The sequence below is a fragment of the Haliaeetus leucocephalus genome, unplaced genomic scaffold (assembly GCF_000737465.1).
Source record: "Haliaeetus leucocephalus isolate CR32 unplaced genomic scaffold, Haliaeetus_leucocephalus-4.0 Scaffold656, whole genome shotgun sequence".
NCBI classification, from domain to species: domain Eukaryota; kingdom Metazoa; phylum Chordata; class Aves; order Accipitriformes; family Accipitridae; genus Haliaeetus; species Haliaeetus leucocephalus.
Window position 1 is genome coordinate 1,905,809 of NW_010973092.1, and position 18,175 is coordinate 1,923,983.

Here is an 18,175-nt window from a genome sequence, read left to right on the forward strand (position 1 = left end):
TGTTCGGCTGCGAGCGGGTTTGGGGAGAGGGGCAGAGCCGGTGTGCCTCGGCGGGGAGAGTCCTTGCGGGAAGGTCCTGCCCGGCGGGCTGGGAGGCTGCGAGGCCTCGGTGCTTTTGGTCTGATGCTGAAACCGGTAACGAAAGCCTTTCGTGACACCCCCCCCGCGCCGTGGGTGTCCAGGATGCTCGCAAAGGGTATCCCGTATCCCTGTGTCTGCAGGGGTAAAGTGCCCCGCGAAGAGGGGCGGAAAGAAATGGGGTCAGACCTTCCGAAATAAGAATTGTTTGCGTACCAGTGGTATACAAACACTCCGCGAGAGTGAGTAACTTCACGGCGTGTGTATAATACTGGGAGAGACACACACCGATTCAAACGGGGGTAAAGCAAACCCTTGAGGCTAACTGGTCTCTGAGCCAATGTATGAAGAATGCCGTACAGCAAATATGGAGTGTGACCTGTGCACCGCCGCCTCTCTGCAGCTCACATGTTGTATAACTGCTATCGGAAGTCAATCTGGATAAAATCTGTCTCGGCTTTAAACTATTCTTTGTCTATGGCTTGAATTTTTTGTTGTCGTTGGAAGGCTGTTCTGATTAAATAGCGCAGCGATGCGTCTTGTAGCCTTTCAGAGCTAAAAACATTTTTACCACGTTAAATAGCATAGCTCCCAAAAGTCAAAAATGTCTGGTGTGATATTGCTAAATAAATGGGAACAGCAGTGGTGGTTGTCTGAATTATAGGCATGCCCTTGGAGCACAAACACGTCCCTGCTACTGTTTTCTCTGTAAACTACTTTTTGCCAAGAATCTCAAACTCTGCTTCATTTCTTTGAATCCTGGCCCAAAAGTTTCCAGCTCAAGAATGAATTTGCAAGACTGTAACTTACTTAAAACTTGCATAAAGGAAAATTGATTGTGGCCTCTTATTTAGGAAAGCGAATGCTTCTAGACCAGGGGGAGAGGGGATTAAGGTAAAGCGTCAGTGTCAGGGAATGGAAACACCGTAACTGTCTCACTGCAATTCTTTCTGCATTTGTATTATATATAAATACTTTTAGTGTTAAATTGGTATGCCTGCGGGTGCCTATGCAGGTTTTCATAGGTGTTAGGAGAACCTAAAATATTGCCTAGCCTGGGAGAAAATTACACTTATTCTTTGGTGTGGGTACTTGAATGCTTGGTGTACTTGCATCAATGCTCTTGTCACTTTTATTTAAAAAAAAAGAAAGGGGGGGGAATGTTCCTGAAGGTGCTTGGCTCTCATTTGGGCACCAAAGTGCAATGAATGGCTGGGCTCCAATGTGACTTTAGTGCCCAACTCCATTAGGAGAAAATCTGCTTGCTTTGTGCAGGGAGCTAAGGGTGGGTTTATAGGGATCTGCAGGCCCAGTAGATCTGGTGATTTGCTAATCTTTGCCTTTGGACTAGTTTGCCTTTCACCTGGAACTGCAGATCTGGCAGAAGCAGGTGGGAGAGCAATGTCTTGCTTCCATTTGATGTAGGGCAGAGGACTTTCCCAGCTGCTGTTTCCTTTATCCTCAGCACATCTCAGCTCTGATGTTGTTCCTCCAGCAGTATCATGGAAACCTCATGATTAAGGTGTTCCGAGTTGTTCTTTCTGCAGGGTTTACAGCTTTCTTGGTGCCGCTTTATATCACCATGCCTCAGTTTCCCGTGCATAAAGCCTGGGTGGGAATAGGTCATTACTGCCAAGAAGAGGTGATGATAAATTAATTTATTTTTTACCAGCTGTTTGTATCTGCAGTGGGAAGTAATGTTGAAAAAACCTCTGAAGGAGGTTTTTGATACACAATAGGTCATGCTGTTCAGATTGGTGAAGCTATTTATAAGTGTCCAGCTGACACTGACATCCTGGAATGTAGTGACCCTTAGGTTCGGATAATGTGTTTTCAAAACTCCCCAGATGCATGCTTCCCTTGTACAGTCCTCCAGAATGCCTCTGTCTCCAGCACAATAAAGTTCCCTTGAAGTGCTGCTGTTGCAAATGACCAACAAAAGCAAATGAAAGGAAGCTGGCCCATAGAAAGCTGCCTCTAAGGCAGCAGAATCACACCAGTGGTGCTCAAGACCGCCTTTGTTTTTGTGAATGTAGTGCTTGTGAGAGAGATTGGCTTCAGCCCCTGGAGACTGAAGTTTTCTGCTGATCTGCTGTGAGAATGTGGCTCACCGCTGCCGTGTTCAAGGCTGGGTCTACAGGCATCGCTTCTGGATACCCGAAGCCAGTTGTCTTCATTACAGCTGCCACCAGAGTGGAAAGAAAGCTGATAACGTTTGGTTCAATTGTGAAATACTGTAGTTTGTCATCAAAGCTCAGAGCTTCTCCATTGCCTGTTCTGGCCAGTGCTGAGCTAGCACACGTGATGACTGTGTGCTGGAGCAGACACTGGCAGTATTAGCAAGGATGTTGGTATGTTGAGCGGGAAACAGCCCAACCACCACGTGCAAGCGGCAGCCAGCAAGTGCGTGAAATGCAGCAGGGAAATGCAGAAGCTCTGGAGGAAGCTAGAAAGTTGGAAGGAGAAGAAATGACAGAGAAGCAACTGGAGATGCGTAGGAGAATAAATGGGATAAGATGTGAGACCGAGACTGTAAGACTGTTTTGCTTTTGAGAAGCTTTTTCAAACCCTCAAATCTGTGGCTTTCTCTCTTTTTTAAATAAAACCCATCCTGAAATGCTGTTGCTTAACAATCTGCATTAACCCCTTGTCTGACTTGGATGTGCAAAGGCAGTTGCTTGGGCTCTAAACTAAGCAGCTGCCCGCTCACAGGCACCTGCATGTGGGGAGGAGCAGATGTCCTCAACCTTAAAGTTGGGCTGAGATAAGAATTTAACATTATGCCGTAACTTTTGAAAATGTCATGGCTGATTGCTTTATGTGTGTACTGTGACTGTGTGCACGGACAAGGGATTTGTGAACATCGACGCCCAGCGAAGAGAGCACTAGATGCGTGCGTGTAGCTGTATGAGAGCTGTGGTTGTGGGGCGGCCGTCTACATGCAGACCTGAGAAGTTGTCTCTTCATGTTAGTGATTGATAGCTAGGCTTTTACTAGTAGCTTTACTATAAATTAATGCTACTTAGAAAATCTTGCCAGAACAAAACACCACTTTATACAGAGGAAAGCTGAACAACATCTTCCTCTCTGGAAATAGACGATGGCATTTTTTCTGTCGCAGCGAGCTGCTGAGCTGTGTGTGTGGGGTCTGGCCAGTTTGGCAGCTTAGTCTGAGTGTTACCTGTATACACACCACTGCCTTCTTGTGTCCTGCTCCCAACTCTGTGGGAGGAGAGGGACCTCTGAACAGTGCCTGTTCCTGCCATAACTGCATGGGTTGTGATAAACTTCATGCATTTCTGCTGCTGCTGTTTTCTGTAAGCTCAGCTTTTCTCTTATTGACTGCACAGGCTAAACCTGCTCCTCTGCGTGAAGGGGCCAGTGTTATACCTTAGTCCATGAAAGATGGGCATGAGGAGTGGGCTGAGAACAGCTCTGTGTACCATGGCTAGGGCAGAGCGGTTGCTGGAAGACTTATCACTGCAGGTCCTAAGCATAACATTACATTTTCTTTTATTCACACTCCCAAGGAAAACATTTCCATGGCTCAATTCCAGTGGAAACAGGGGTTTGTTTGGATTCGGCTATTCTTCCTGCCCTGTTTTTTGCCCAGCCAATGGCACCATTTGGAAGTTCCAGGGTTAAATTTCCTTGTCTGTTTTTGTCATTCAGTTATTTTACCTTTAGCCTGGAAAATCTCAAGTGATCCCCCACGCAGTGTGGAACAGAAGTGACAGATTTTTCTCCAAGCTGGTAACATGCACCAGGAAGTGAGCCCAGCGGGAGCAGCCCTTTCCCTCCCTGCCCTGGCCAGCTCTTCTGCCTGTAGCGTATGCTTTTTTGGGAAGGAGGGATAGGGAAAATGGTCTTCCATTGGAGGAGACAAATTGACGGTTGTCTCTCCGAGCCCCGCAGTCTCTCCCAGGGAGAGCCTGTGCTCATACAGGAAGCCAGCTCTGACTATTTCAGCCACAGGACCAATTAGCTCAACCACAGTCCATTGCAGTTAAACACTTATTTTGGATATATGCACTGGGAACAAATGTTGCCCAGGAAAAGATTTTTTGGGGTTTTGGGGTTTTGGGGTTTTGATTTTTTTTTTTTTCCTTCCCCACTGCGGTGCTGTTGCTGTCAGTGAATCTGGAGCATCTCTTCCTCTTGCAGCAGAGATGCAACATGTTGTTCTGCGTGGGAGCTCCAGAGCTCCTCTTAACCGCTCGTAATCGCAGCGAGTGCCGAGGCAGTGGGTGGAAGGACGTGAGCTGGCAAATGCTGAAGCCATGTGTGCCCTCTGCATCGGCAAAACAAATGAAAGCCCGAAGAATAACTCTCTTTCAGGAGGCCGGCATGGTGTCAGGGCTCATCGTCAGTGCTGTGGTGGCAGCTGTCAGCCAGTCTCCAGCATTGCTGGAAGGCCAAAAGCTCCCTAAATATTATCTTCTGTAGCAGAATACCAGTGCTGTCGCCAGCTGCGGGGAGAGACACAGCCCTGTCTCCGAGTGCCCCCACTGTCCCCAGTCTGGTCGTCCCGAGACACCACCGTGCAAACGAAGTGCTCTGGGGACTGGGCTGTTTTTCCGTCTGCAGGAGCGACGGTCACGCTTGTCTCCTTTCCTTCTCATGCTCCTTTGGCTCGGAGGTTGGGAGGGGAAGAAATGGCATGATGCTGAATTGGCTTTTCCTTGGTTGTGCAATTAAGAGGAGGAATTTGGGAGGCCATGGGACTAAGGGAGATGTGCAGGGTGTGGGCACGCTGTTTCCACCCCGCCTGTGTCGGGTAGGGGCACATTTTTGTGATTAACTTTGATTATTCAGAACATGTCCTGGGCACATTTCAGGCTGTGGATGGGAGAAGCTGCCCTGCTTGTTTCAGATTAGCTGCAACCTTTAGAAATAATGTTATCCTGTCCCATATTTGTGTTTTGATGAGGTGGGGCCCATGCAGTCATGCACAACTTGCTTGTTTCTTCCCTTCCCCACATCTGTGTAGCTGCAGTGAGCTCTGGGTTTATACCTGAAGCTTTGCATTTGTATTGGGTATCGTAAAAGTGTCCGAAGAGTAAGAAAGCCCATCTCTGCTCCCAGAGCAGCTCAAGTGAGAAAAAAGATCCTGAAGGTGCTGCTTCTCCTCCGTCCTAGCCATGTGCTTTCCTTCCAGAGCCTCTTCTTTGGCGTAAGCGGCCGTGCTCGCCTCTGACTTGTGACGTTTGGATGCAAAAGGTGGAGCCAGACAGGGAATCGGCACCCTCTGACATGGGGTGACAGTGGAGATTTTCAGAGGGCTGGGGAAGAATGGTGTCACTGAGAACCACAGGCTTCTTGGATACATCGCTAGTCGCCACTTTCAGCTTGTGGGCTGACCGGGGCCTGTGGGGTCAGGGTTGTGGAGGCACCACTTTGTTTAGACGTTCAGATTCCTTTGTGAAGCCAAAAAGTGCCTGTCTCCCACACACATGAAATTCCAGAGCTGTCAGACAGCTAGAGAGAGGTTCCCATGGAGCACCCTGCCTCAGGGCTCTTGCCCTCTCTGGCTCGCACAGCCTCAAAACCAGATTGTCGCAGGGAGCTGCGGAGCGAGAGAGCCTGGGCTGGATTTCCATCGAGGGACTTGGGGCTGCTCCTGGCCTCTCCTCGCCGCTGCATGAGGCGCTGTAACGAGCCTGTGCCACCGCTGCATTACGTGCGCAAGGAAACATGCGGGGAATGCATCCAGAGTTTTCCACAGGCAAGGAGCGTTTCGGCTGGTTCTTGCTGTAACAGAGAGGCAGGAGACATCCCTCAGCTTCTGCTCGGCTGAGTTCTTGTCTGCCTGCAAAGGACTGTACAGGCATGCCTTCAGCTGTGGGACGGTGTGAAGCACGTTCCCAGAGCTCGTGTTGTTCATGCTGGAAAATCGAACCTTCCCGCAGCAGCAGCCAGGGTTGCTCAGGTCGGTCACTGGGAGAGGAGACCGACCCCGCTGCCTTAAATAGCGTCTATATTCCTGCAGGTGCCCGGTGTGTGTGGGGCAGCACTGCGATCGTGGGACAGCTTGGGTCAGCGGGGCATCGCTGGGTCTCTTGTCCGGACCCTGCTTACAGCAGGCTGCTCCGGGCCTTGGGTCCTAATCCAAGCTGATCCTGGCTTTCAGCTCTGCCACAGTGAAGGGGCTGCCTGAGGAAGGACTGCCAGAGCCGGCCTCCCAGGAATGCTCTCCTTCCCCTGTCTTCTGCAGCAAAGGTGTTCCCAGCTCATATTTGTGAATATAGATTTATTCTCTATTTTCATACAGAATGAATAGTCCTTTCAGCTTATCTTTTTGCTATGCGCGTTTTTCAGATAGTGGTTTTCTTTTCTTTTTTTCCGTTGTCTTGAGTCTTCAGATTAAAGGTGTTCTGTGCTAATACACTTTGAGGCTTTCTGGAGGCATGTGTTAATAGGATATAAAGCAGTCAGCTTATTAGCATGATGACTCTGGTTTAGCTCTTGGAGCTGAGTGGCTGTGGTATGTAAAAACTTCTCTTTCTGGTGTCTTCCAGGCAGTACCACAAGGAGACTTGTCCAGTAGCTGGAAGTGCTGTTTGTGGAGATGCTGTGAGATGGCTGCATGAGGCAAACTGGGAAAAAGCATACAGTGGTGACCAAAACTCTTGGGTTCCCATTATATCTCTGTTCCCTTGTCTAAAAATATACTGAATAATAGTATTTATTGTAATCAGGCAATAAATTCTGGAAACGTATGTGGGAATTAGCTATGTTTATTTTAAGTGGTAACTAAAACAAATAATCCTGATGGCTGATATCCAGCATGGCTTGTTCAGCGTGATGGGGATCCAGATCCTTTTTGCTTCTTCAGCATTTCTTTTAAACTGCCCCAAATCTTTTCCATGCCACTCCTTAGGGGTAGGCGCTCAGTTTCTCTCCTGGCTTTGTCCCACAGCCATTTGTATTTGCCAAGTGTCTCCTCCTCTTCCTTGAGGTAGGATGGTGGGGAAGGGAAGAGATCCTGGTGGTCACATCAGTTGAGTGCAAGCTGGGAATGCATCTGCTGCTTGGGGTGAACTTGGGAAAGTCTCTTACTAGATAAGGTGATAAGATTAGTCTCTTGTCAGGGTTAATTGTGAAGCTCCATTAAATCAAAAGCCTCAGCACCTTTTGAATAAATAATTTTGAAAAGAAATGAACTAGGGTAGTCTGGTATGCTCTTGTTTGTCTGTATTTTGGGTTTTTTTTTAAACAGACTGAAGGAAAAGTTATGTTAATGTTTTGGACTTTGCTTTCTTCGTTTTGAATAGCTCATGGGGGATGGAATTCTCAGGCTGACGAAAAGCTGAACTTTCTCATCCTTTAAGGTCATTTTGGAGGAAATGTCTCTCATTTTTGGTTCCATAGTTTTCTCTGTTTTAACCAACTTGCCTTATTCTCAAAGGCAACATTCATGTTTGCAAAACATTGTGTGCATAATGCCCGGCAAATCCTGTTTTGCTCCTTTGTAAACTCTTATTCAGGCCTTGTGATAGGGACAAAATGCATGGTAAATCCTTTCTTAATTAAGAAAGACCTCATGATTAGTTAATTAGGCTTCATAAATATTATAAGGAAATTGCTAAATAACAGCTTAAGAAAAGGGAGCATGTGGGAATTTTGCTTTTAGTGTAAAAAGTCAGAGAGGAGTTTAAGCCAGAAACAGTTTGTTTGCAGAAGATTAAAACTGATGTTGCCTTCACAGGTTGTGAATGTATCATCTTGGATGTATGTTATATAAGAAAAGATGAGAAGCTTTACTCTCTCCCTTCAAATTTAGCTCTGACAGTCAGCAAAAACTGATGTTTTAAGCCTGTGCCAATTCCTTTGATTCTGTAGATGTGTGTAGGATTTTTATTTTATGTATTGTGGTTGGGGTTTTTGGTTGGTTTTTTTTGTTTGTTTGGTTGGTTTGTTTTGTTTGTTTGGTTGGTTTGTTTTGTTTTTTTTTTAAAGGAGGAAATGCTGCCGAGACTGAAGCAAAGCTGAAGGCAGTGCCTGTAGTTCAGCTGTTTGCTCGCAAATGCTAAAGTGAGCAGGCTGGTGCAGAAGCGGAATATGTCAAGTGTGCAGATCCCTGCTCCTGGCTTGCTGCTGGGAGTGCTCAGCGTCTGGCGTATTGCTGGGATATCAGTACAAGGTGTGCCGCTGGAATCAAAACACTGCTTTGGCACCAGTAGCTTGGATACAGGAAAGCAGTTAAGGAGTTTGCCTAAGGAGTTCCTCCCTTAAAAGGAGTTTTGCTTTCTCACTTGAATCCCTGTCCACCTCCTTATGGGTAGGTGACTACACTGTTGTGTGTTCAGCACGCTGGATTTTTACAGGTGTGCAGCAGAGCGTTTTCGTCCCTGAGACTAGCCTGGGGCACATGGGACACTGTGAAACATTGATACTGGACCAGTGATTTTTTTAAATTTTTGTTTTCCCGAGATGCTGAGCATTGCTCTTTGCCATGCACTCACTGGTCTCAGGGTATATGAATAGCTCTTAAAAATGGGTCCAAAAACTTTCAAGAAGGGCATCGCTTCAGGCAACATAACCTTTAGTTGGCCCTGAAGGAAAGAGCCACAGCTTTTGAGTCTTCTTGCCTCTGTAATGTAAAGCGGCTTTCATTTTTATTTGGTGGGTCCTGGTGGTGACTCCATATCTGGTTTCCTCAGTGATGTTTTTGCTTGCCTGGAGTGCAGCTGGGAGCCGGGAGGGATATGAATAAAGGCGCAAGTGTCTGGGAAAATTCTTGGCATTCTTAGGAGAGCGGTTTAAAGGGGGCTGGGAATTGTTTGGTTTTGGTTTTTTTAATGCATGAGTTTTTTATTGGGGGAGACTGCAGTGTGGGCTGGGAGCATGTTGTTGTGAGCATGCAGCAACTGGAGATGACTGGCTGAAATGGTGTCGTGTATGTGGAGGGATGGTTCAGTCGTGGACGTGCTCCCATGTGCTGTGTGTTGGAAAAGAGAAGGAAGTGAAGGCCACGGAGCTTTGCCCTCCCTGGAGGGAAGGGCAATGTTAGACATTGCAGTGTTAGCGTTTACAGTTCTTCAGGGCCACCACAGTGGGGAAAACGCTATTGCCCTCCCTGCACAGGCATAGCGAAGGCAGAGTTGCTCATGCTATCTGAGATGTGTCCTGTTTGACTGGCCACATACCATCACCAGAGCGGACCGGACCGGAGTGAGAGGTAGCAGACAAGCTGAAGCACAGCAGGTTGCTATTGTAAGACAAGTGGTAAACTAGCATAAACTCCACATCTAAAATTATCTCTGTAGGGTTTGGGTTTTTTCTTCCTTTCTTCTTCCCCCAGCCTGTTATTAAGTGCTCCACAATGGGGATCTGGAATTTTGAGCACATGCTTAAGATTAACTGAAAACCTTCAGAGATGCGTGTGTGCTTGCACTTTGCAAATCTGCTTGAGATTAGGTGGCATTTAGGTGCAAGAATTTTAGCCTAAGAGGTGCTAAGGTCTCCACTGGCCAGCCCCAGCTGAAAGTGTGCTTCCTTTCATCTTCAGTGCCAAAGGCACCTATAAGGTCACCCTTACTGCGCCTAAGCCCTCTGTGAAGATTTACTATGCTCAGTGTCCTCTGACTGTTGTTAGAAAACCTCAAATCTGGTCTCGTTGCCTCTCTTGGGCCATCTCTTTCTGCTTAGTAGACTGCAAAATGCAAGCTCATTCATTGATGTTGTAGTAGACCTAATAGTCCTTAGCCTGAGAATACAAGAAAGATAATATTTGGATGTGTGACAGTGTGTATTCTGAATGTTGCTAGCACCAGAGGTGCTTTTCAAACATCAGGTGTGGTGTTGCTGTTACTACCCCTCAGCTGTTGAGCTTGGCAAAAGAAATGTTTTCTTCATGGAAACCTGAGTCTCTACTTGCTGCTGTTTCTTTGCAAATGTCAAATGGCATTTGTTGAGCCAGTATTCAGAGATGGGGTGGGATCTTCTGAGACAGGTGATTTGCCAGATTTTTCTGCATTGATCCAGAATCTGGGCCAAGCCCCAGGGAGTGCCTGCTCGGACAAAGCAGCTGAATTTGCCTTCCGACACTGTTTGCCCAAAGATCTCTAGGCAAGTACTCAACTGCTCCATGACTCAGTTTACTTGTGAAATGACAGTAAAACTACCAGCGCCTCTGTAAGGAATCTTGCAGGGACGGGTGTTTGGGGGAGGTCCCCTCAGCAGCACACAGTTGTGGGGCTGGGGTTGGGACCCTGCGTGTGCTGGACCCTGAAGCAGACCCCTCTGTTCCGGGGGTTTGTGGGCAGTTTGACTTGCCCTGCCCTCTCTGAGAGGGGCCAGGTAATGCCTGTGGCTGGCAGCATGGCTGCTCGGGGTGCCTGCATGTATGAGCCTGTATTTGGGACCAGCTTGCTCTGCTTGGATTTCATAAACAGCCAGATCTCATCCAGTCCTTTCTCTGCTTTGTTGCAAATGAGACTCCCTGCATCAGGACCGAATGATTTCCTGATTCCATGCATTTCCATTCAGGAGACAAGGGAATAGCATCCTACAAACCCCACTGGTGTATGTATTAATCTCTGTGTTGCGCACACTGTTGTGGATTGTGGACGGGGAATCAAGAAGGTGAAGTCATTGCTTTGTGACTAACAGCAGTCCCCAGCTGTGCCGGGTGCCGAGCTGGCCCCTGCAGAGCAATGACCGCTCCGTCCCACCACGGGAGCGCTGCCAAAGGTGCCGTGGCCATACGGAGCAGGGCCCGCAGGAGCTTTCCCTGCTCTTCCTCTTGCTGGTCTCCGAGTCACGCTGATCGGGGAACTGCAGTCTGTCTGCTAGCACTGTTTCATCTTTCTGTTTTGGTTTGGTTGTAAATTGGAAGGGAGAGGATCCGTCTGTGCTCTGCACTTTGCGGGGTGCCTGGCACGCTGATCCGTGACTCCACGTCTATGTGTGCTATTGCAGTGCGAAACGATGCACCTGTGGGAATATCCAGTGCTATAGAGCTGCTGACGGGTGTTGGGGTGAAGGTGACGGGCTGCACCCAGGCTGGAGGGGGACCCATGCTGCAAAGTGCTGGTGGATTTGGTATTAAGGTCACGATGTCATCCAGAATTGAGGAATATATAAAGAAAAGTGTGCCTTGGTAGTGGGAATTGAAGCACTATGGAAAAGTGCTGTGCAGATGTTGTGTTGTTGCCTCTTGCTGTTTTATGAATGTGTGTGGAAAATGGAAATGGAAAAAGCCCGGGAAGAGAGGGACCTAAAGTCCCGCTGCCTGTGAGCTCTTGGAACAAGAAAGCTCTCATCTGAACGGCTGTGCCTCTCCCCTGTGTGCGGGGTTGGTGTTTGGGGAGCTGCAGCTTGGCCACAGCTCGGGGAGACCCTGACTCGGCAGCACAAAGCCTACGGAGGTGCTGGAGGGAGCGTTTGAGAGCAGCAGATAGCTTTAGGTTGAAGGTCACTGCTCAAGTATAAGACCTTTTCACTTAGCAGAAAGAAGAAAGGGCTGAGTTTCTCCTTTTCCCCCAGTAGGCCTTTGCTGTTTTGCCTTGGAAAATGTGAGATGTTCATCTTTCTTGTTCATGTTTTGTTGGGCCATAGAAATGGGAAAAGGCACCTTAGATACAGAAAAGTGCTGTGCTGTCCCTCAGGGTATAAAACTAGGAGTCTTCACTCAAGTCATGGTTTAGGTGATAAACAGCATATTTACAAGTTGCTTGTATGCTGATGAGTCTGCTGTAGCAGGGCCCAAGATTTACATTACAACTCCCATCATGCCAAGGTCTTAAAAAAATAAATAAATCACCATTTAAAGAACTAAATATCACCATTTATGATTGTGGCATTCAATTGCACTTTTGTTTACCCACATGCTTTCACCTGCTTTGTTCAGGAAAACGAAACCAAGAGTTGTCTCAAGCAGAAAACACAAGCATATGTCACCAAAGAGCATTTCTTGTTGTGATAATTGAAATATGATACTTCTCAATATCTTTTTTTCTTTTTTTTTTAACCAACTGATATCAGAATGGTCTTTTATATCCAAGTTTCAGTCTGTTCATACTGCTTCTGGTGTGACAGCAAGGAGAACAGGGACAGCACATTTAAAAGCAGAGTGAGCTGCTCTGCTTTGCACCAGGAGCCCCAGCTAGGAAAAATATGCACTTGAGGGGCAGCTGGACGTGGAGCTGATCTTCTCGCTGCTGACATCCCCTATGGGTTGCGCAGGCAGTGATAAAGCCACTTTTTCTGCGAGAAGTAAGTTGCTCAAAAATATAATGACGCAAAGTGAAACTGATGCTAATTTGGAGGTGAAGCATGAAGAGACTGGAAGGAGAGAAATTGTGATTTTTATTTTTTAAAGGATCGCAGGCACACTGGTTGATGCTGTAGCCTGTGCCACTTCTCACAGGTTTCTTTAATCCCTCTGTCTACTGGGAAGAGCCTAACTAATATGTGAAAATTGTGTTGACCCTCTTATAGGGATCTGGGTTTGGTCTCTGTAATTGTGTTTCTCTGCTGCCTTTTGTTGTCTCACTTGCAATAAAGGGCTAAATAACATATTATCTTCTGTGGATGTGGTTTGTGGCCAGCTGCCCACAGTGTTGCTGCCTGTGCCTGCAGCGATGTTGCCCCCTGCTTCCTCCCAGTCCTGCGGTCCTGCTGCACGGCACGGTTTGTTGGGACCCTGCTGTGGAAGAGCTTTGGAAGCTGAAGTAGGTTTGAAATGCTGTTTTCAGTTCCCTGGGCAGCTTCGTGCTGGTGAGGCTGCAGGAATGGGCCAGCGTGCTGTCGTGCATCCCCAGCGCATCCCCAGCCTCCAGCGGAGGGTGGCTGGTGCCGTACAGCAGGTTTGAAGCACTACATTTGGAGGTTTCTTTTCGGTTCTCGTGGTGCTCAGCTAAGCGTGGCAATCTGTGCTGCCAAGGGCACATCTGTCTTTCCGCTGCATACCAGGAGAAGGGTCCTGTGACATAGCGGTCAAACCAGAGCCAAAGATCGATTTCCCTCCGGGATAGTTGTTGTTCCCATGGCCGTGCCCCCAAATGCCATTCGTGCACGTGTTGCCTTGATGGACTCTGCTTCTCAGCCCGGCCAGAGCATTGGTGAAAATGTTTAAAGGACTTTGGATTTGAAAATTAATAAATTATGCTCTGACCTTCTGATGAATCTTTTATTTCCCACAAAATTTAAGATTCAAAATACAAATTATCCCCTTGTCTCTCTGCTTCAAGCCCTGAAGATCAGCTCAAGGCACAGAAGATCTTCAAAGACTCCAAGTAAAACCCTGGTAGCTGCTCATCGTAGGATGCCATTAGTGACCCAAGAAATGATGTTCAGGGCTGCAGTGGCTGTTTATGGTGGGAGTTCGCACTCGGAGCCATCACAAACTCTTAATTATCATGTTGCGCAGCAATCAAATGGGGTTCAGGAAAGGTTGGCTGCCTCATGGGTCTTGCCTGGTAAGAAGCAGGAGAGTCATCTCTCCAGGCTGTGAGAGGAGGGACCTAATTCTCATCGGGTGTTGCAGAGGGTGGGAGTGTTGCAGAGACCAGTGCATCTGGGAAGGATAGGGCTGTGTTTCTGCCTGGCTCTCGCCATGGCTGATCCCATCCAGCTCTGCCACACAACCTGCCTGCTCCTGTCCTGCAGGGCAGTCGCATCGCTGGCACCAAACATGGAAAAAGTCCTCCTGAAATTCTTAGCTTTTGTTTAAAACAAAACCAACAAACTACTCCCCACCCCCGCCCCTTGCTGCATTACTGCTGCCCTCATTTATTGCAGCATTTGTGTTCTGGATTGATTATTTATGCTGAGCATTGCAGCCTGGCAGGCTGGCTGCTTCTGCTGGAAAGAATTCAATTTTGAGTATGACCTTGTCTTTACTAGCAGGTGAACCGTGTCAAGCTGTCCTTGAGCTACCCTGGGCGAGCGGGAGCTGGCTAGAATGGTTAGTCATTCGGGATGAGACTCGCAAATCAGTTGCAGGTAGATGCAGGAAGAAGTGCTGGTGGTTGCTCATCAGGGTGGTAGGTATGTTCCTTTTCAGGGCAGGTCACACTAGCAATTGCCGTGTCCTAACATAGCAACAATAGCAAAATCCCTTTGGAGGCTGAATGACAGCTGAATGCGCTGCAAGCACAGCAAATGGTTTTCTGCTTTGGTATTGGCAGCATCTTGGACTTGAACCAGGTTATTATTGCTGCTTACAGAAATAAAAGGAAACTGCATTTCAAGGTCACTGACAATATTTCACTGAAGTTTGGCTCGTTGGTCTAGCAGCTTTAAGAGATGGCAAGCAGTTTTGAATAAGTGTATTCTTGTCCCGTAATGAACAGCAACCAAATGGCAAAAAAAGAAGAGAAAAAGAAAGCCCTGTGTGAACACATTTGGGTTTCCTCCGGCCGAAGCATGACTGAGTTCTCAATGCAGCCTTGCCTAGCTGGAGCCTATTTTAAAATGCAGCCTTGCCGAGCTGGAGCCTATTTTAAAATCCCGAGCAGTGGTACTGCCTGTTGCCTGGAAACCTCCTCCCAGCCTCGGGCACTCTCAGCCTAATCATAGCCATCGGCAGCCTTTATTTATTTCCCTTCCAAAATGTCATCCCAGGATTCTGGTTTGTGTTTTTGTTTGCTTGATTTTGTTTATTATTTAAAATGAAAAGACACAAAGTGTAACCGTCAAACTCGGTGGCTTTCTGTGGGAACAGCTTGCCTGGCTGTCACCGCATTGCAGTGGTGGGAACTGGCATTTTAAGCTCGGTGAGGTGGTGGTGGCTCGGAGGGGCGCGGGGGGAGAGAAGTGGGGCTCAGAGCCCAGGGAAGCCCCCCAAGCTTTGCTGATGCATGCAGTGCCTTCCTGCACCTTCTGACAGTCTCCTCCTTAAGAGGAAAAACAAACCTAAACAACTCTGAGCCCTTTCCCAGCACACATGGGTCCAAGTTCCCCTTCCCGGTGTGGTTGCACCATCCCATGCTGGATCCACGGTTCAGCATTGGGCTGCTTGGATCAGCACAGACTCGCTTTCCTCCCTGTGTGCTGGGGTCTTGTGCAGTTGGGGTCTGTCCCTGCAGAGGTGTTAGTCTGAGCTTTAGCATGTCTGTGTGGTGACAGATGAAGGGAAGAAAGTATAACTTGGAGGTTTCCATGTCTTAGGGGCCCTTTTTAATGCACCTAAACTCTTGGCCACCTTAAAACCTTAACTGATGCCGTCTCTCCCACAGGAAAACTTTAAATGATTGCTATTTCCACTTAGTTAGCGAGCGTGATCAATCCTGATGGAATGAAACAGAATTGATCGTAGCAGCCCAGCTATGATTTGGTTGTGTTTCTGTCTGGGGAGTCCCTTGCTAGAGTGCTGGGCTAAAATCATCTGAAAGTTGGTAACAAATGCTAAGCAGGACAGCCAGAACGTTTGTATGTGAGACATAAGAGCTGCTTCCACTGTTCACAAGTTGTTCTTGTGATGTAAATGGTTTATTTTACAAAGCTGAGAATATTTGTTCTACCAAAGGCAGAACTAAAGGGGGCTTTGACTCGAGATGCAGTTGAACAAAGGTTCATGTTTTGTTTAGCAATCTTATGGCAGGCATAGAGCAATATGCAAGGCTTATCACGTCATTTCTTTTATTTTCCTCTCGAGTTAATTTAAAGTTTGACAGCCAGATTAGGCTCTTCTTGGGGTGTGCTCTTGTCTTGCAGTCTTGGTGCTGGGACATTAAGTCTGAATTGTCAGGGACGGACAGGAGAACCAGAGCTAGGCAAAGGGCAGACACTTTTTCCATCCCCATCTTCCTCTGTGTGCTGGTGATTAAGAAAAACAGACTAATTTACCAAAGAAACTGTGAGGGTGAATGAATCATGCTCTGAAATCATGTATCTTTGCTTCTCCATGGAAGGATGAGAGTGCTTGGGAGGCTGCAAAGACAGCGGTCTGGTCCCAGGGTTCAGACAGCATTGCTTAGTTGTGTAGAGAGGTGGCAACATCTGTTGAAATAGTTTTGCAAATCCAAACTCTACTGTTCTTAACCACTAGAAACAGAAATGACCTTTCTGTCAAATCCTCTTTTCTGGACTTTATAGGTGCTCTGGGCTGCCTTTCTGTATAACACAGGGCATAGACCTGTTGTCTCCTCAGATATTTATTGTGTTAGTTTCTAAGCAAAGCTTCCTACAGGTGAGCAGCATAGCCTTCCTCTGAGGGAGGGAGGCGACAGAAGGAAGAACAAAGTGCCTATGGGGGAGGCAGGAACAGGAACAGCAGAGAAATGGTGGAAAACTGTGTGGTCACAGATGGTAAAGCAAGAGGGTTCCTCGCCCTGCCTGTGCGACCAGCACCCCCGAATGCCTGAGCGAAAAAACCACGCTGCTTATTGCAAAAGGAAAGGAAAAAAGATCAAGTACTTGGGGGAAAATGCAGAGTCTGTCAAGCTGAATTCAGTGCTGGAGGGTTTCAGAAAATAAAAAAGGACGAGGAGAAATGAGTACTAAAACACATGATGGTGGGTTTTCCTTTGCTAATCTCTCCCAGCTGCATTTAGTTGGAGCTCATGCTAGTGTTTTCTTTCCTTTATAGCCCGGTAGCTTAGTTCTCCTAATTCCCCGTCAAGATCAGTATTTTTCCCTCACTTTTCTGTTGTTGGTGGCTGTCGGAGGGTTTGTGCTGTGGTGTGCCAAAACACACGCTCTTGCGGGCAGCGTTACGGTTTGTGTCAGTGGCTCCGTAGTGCCCGGGAGGGTGGTTATTTCCTGGGCTCAGATGATTCCTCTCGCATCTCTGCCTTGCCCTCTCAGTGCATTTCTGCTAATCTGGCTTCTTCTCCCTACCAGAATGAAGAGAAGAGGAACCTTTCCCTGGGGGGCCATGTTGGCTTCGACAGTCTCCCCGATCAGCTGGTCAGCAAGTCTGTCACACAAGGCTTCAGCTTCAACATCCTCTGTGTGGGTGAGCACAGTCCTCTGCAAACAGATGTGGGCTGAGCTGGCGGTGCGGTGAGGTTGGGACCAGGATTTCTTGCGTGTCCTGCTGTGCCACGGGCCTCGGCAGTCGCTTTAAGCAAGTCAGAAATGCCTAACTCTTTATGTTTTAATTTTAGTGAACTTGAGCTCTCTAGAGCTCGATGCTTCCATGCTGTGACTTTCACAAGTGACTTTTCGAGACTTATTGCCCAAAATTAGAGACAGTTTTGGGAAAAGCTTTAATATATCAACTTTCTGCCTTTGGTGAGGCATGGAGGGGAGGAGATGGGTGCAGGACCATCCAGGTCTGCACTGAGCTGAGCTACTGGCGCAGGTGCAGAAGCTGCAAGAGCAGCAGGGAGGTCCAAGTGGCTGAGTCTTGTGGGTCAAACCAGAAGAATTTCTGTAACCAGTGAGGTATTGCTTGTCTCCTTCACTGCAATAGCTTTTCAGTAGGAAGGATTAAGGGAAGACTGTATGTGGCAAGTTAAATATTTCCATTTGCAAACTGGGGTGGCTGGCATGAGCACCTTCTCAGTGAATACTGTGTCCAAGTAGATGCAGTCAGATGCACCAGGTGTTAGCTGAGAGCTACTGGTGATAACTCGGTCATTTCTGAGTATAAGCCTGCAGCTCAAAGCTAGGGATAAGAGGTTTGTGTCTGAGCTGTGCCTGGCTGGTGAGTCAGAGGGCTTGGAACATGACCGTCTCTGTGCTAGGAAAAGGAGAGGGAGTGTTCCTGTTTTTATTGATTGTAAAGTGTTTATCTCGAAGATTGTGAGCAGGTGTGCGAGGCTGACTTTAAAATAGCCTCATTATGTTCTTGTTTTTTAACTTCTGTATTGACGTGATCTAACAGGCGATGCTGGCTAGAGTACTAGAAACCAATTCCTTCCAGTGATGAAACGAGCATTACTTTTACTTTGGCTGGTTCTTGTATTGTATGTGAGGTCTGAAGTACTGTAACCTGCTAGACCAGCAGAAATATGTCCAGAGACAGCAGCTCCCTGCCTGGCCCTCAATCTGCCCGAAGAGAATATGGCTTTGTATAGACTGTGCAGTGAAACCCTGACAACTTTCACAAGGTGCTTGTGCCATACCTAAGCCACTTTTGCATATTCAAACCACAAGTAAAAAGCATGTCTGAAATCACGGTTGAACTTCATAGACTTGTTCC

At 47.5% G+C, this 18,175-nt stretch overlaps 1 protein-coding gene across 1 annotated transcript in view; it reads left to right on the forward strand.

Annotated features, from left to right (window-relative positions):
• Positions 1-18,175, forward strand: part of SEPT8 (septin 8) — a 34,639-nt gene that overhangs the window by 257 nt on the left and 16,207 nt on the right. Inside the window, exon 2 of the mRNA XM_010578820.1 lies at positions 16,870-16,984. Coding sequence (XP_010577122.1) covers positions 16,870-16,984 — 115 coding nt within the window. The remainder of the gene's footprint in view (positions 1-16,869; positions 16,985-18,175) is intronic.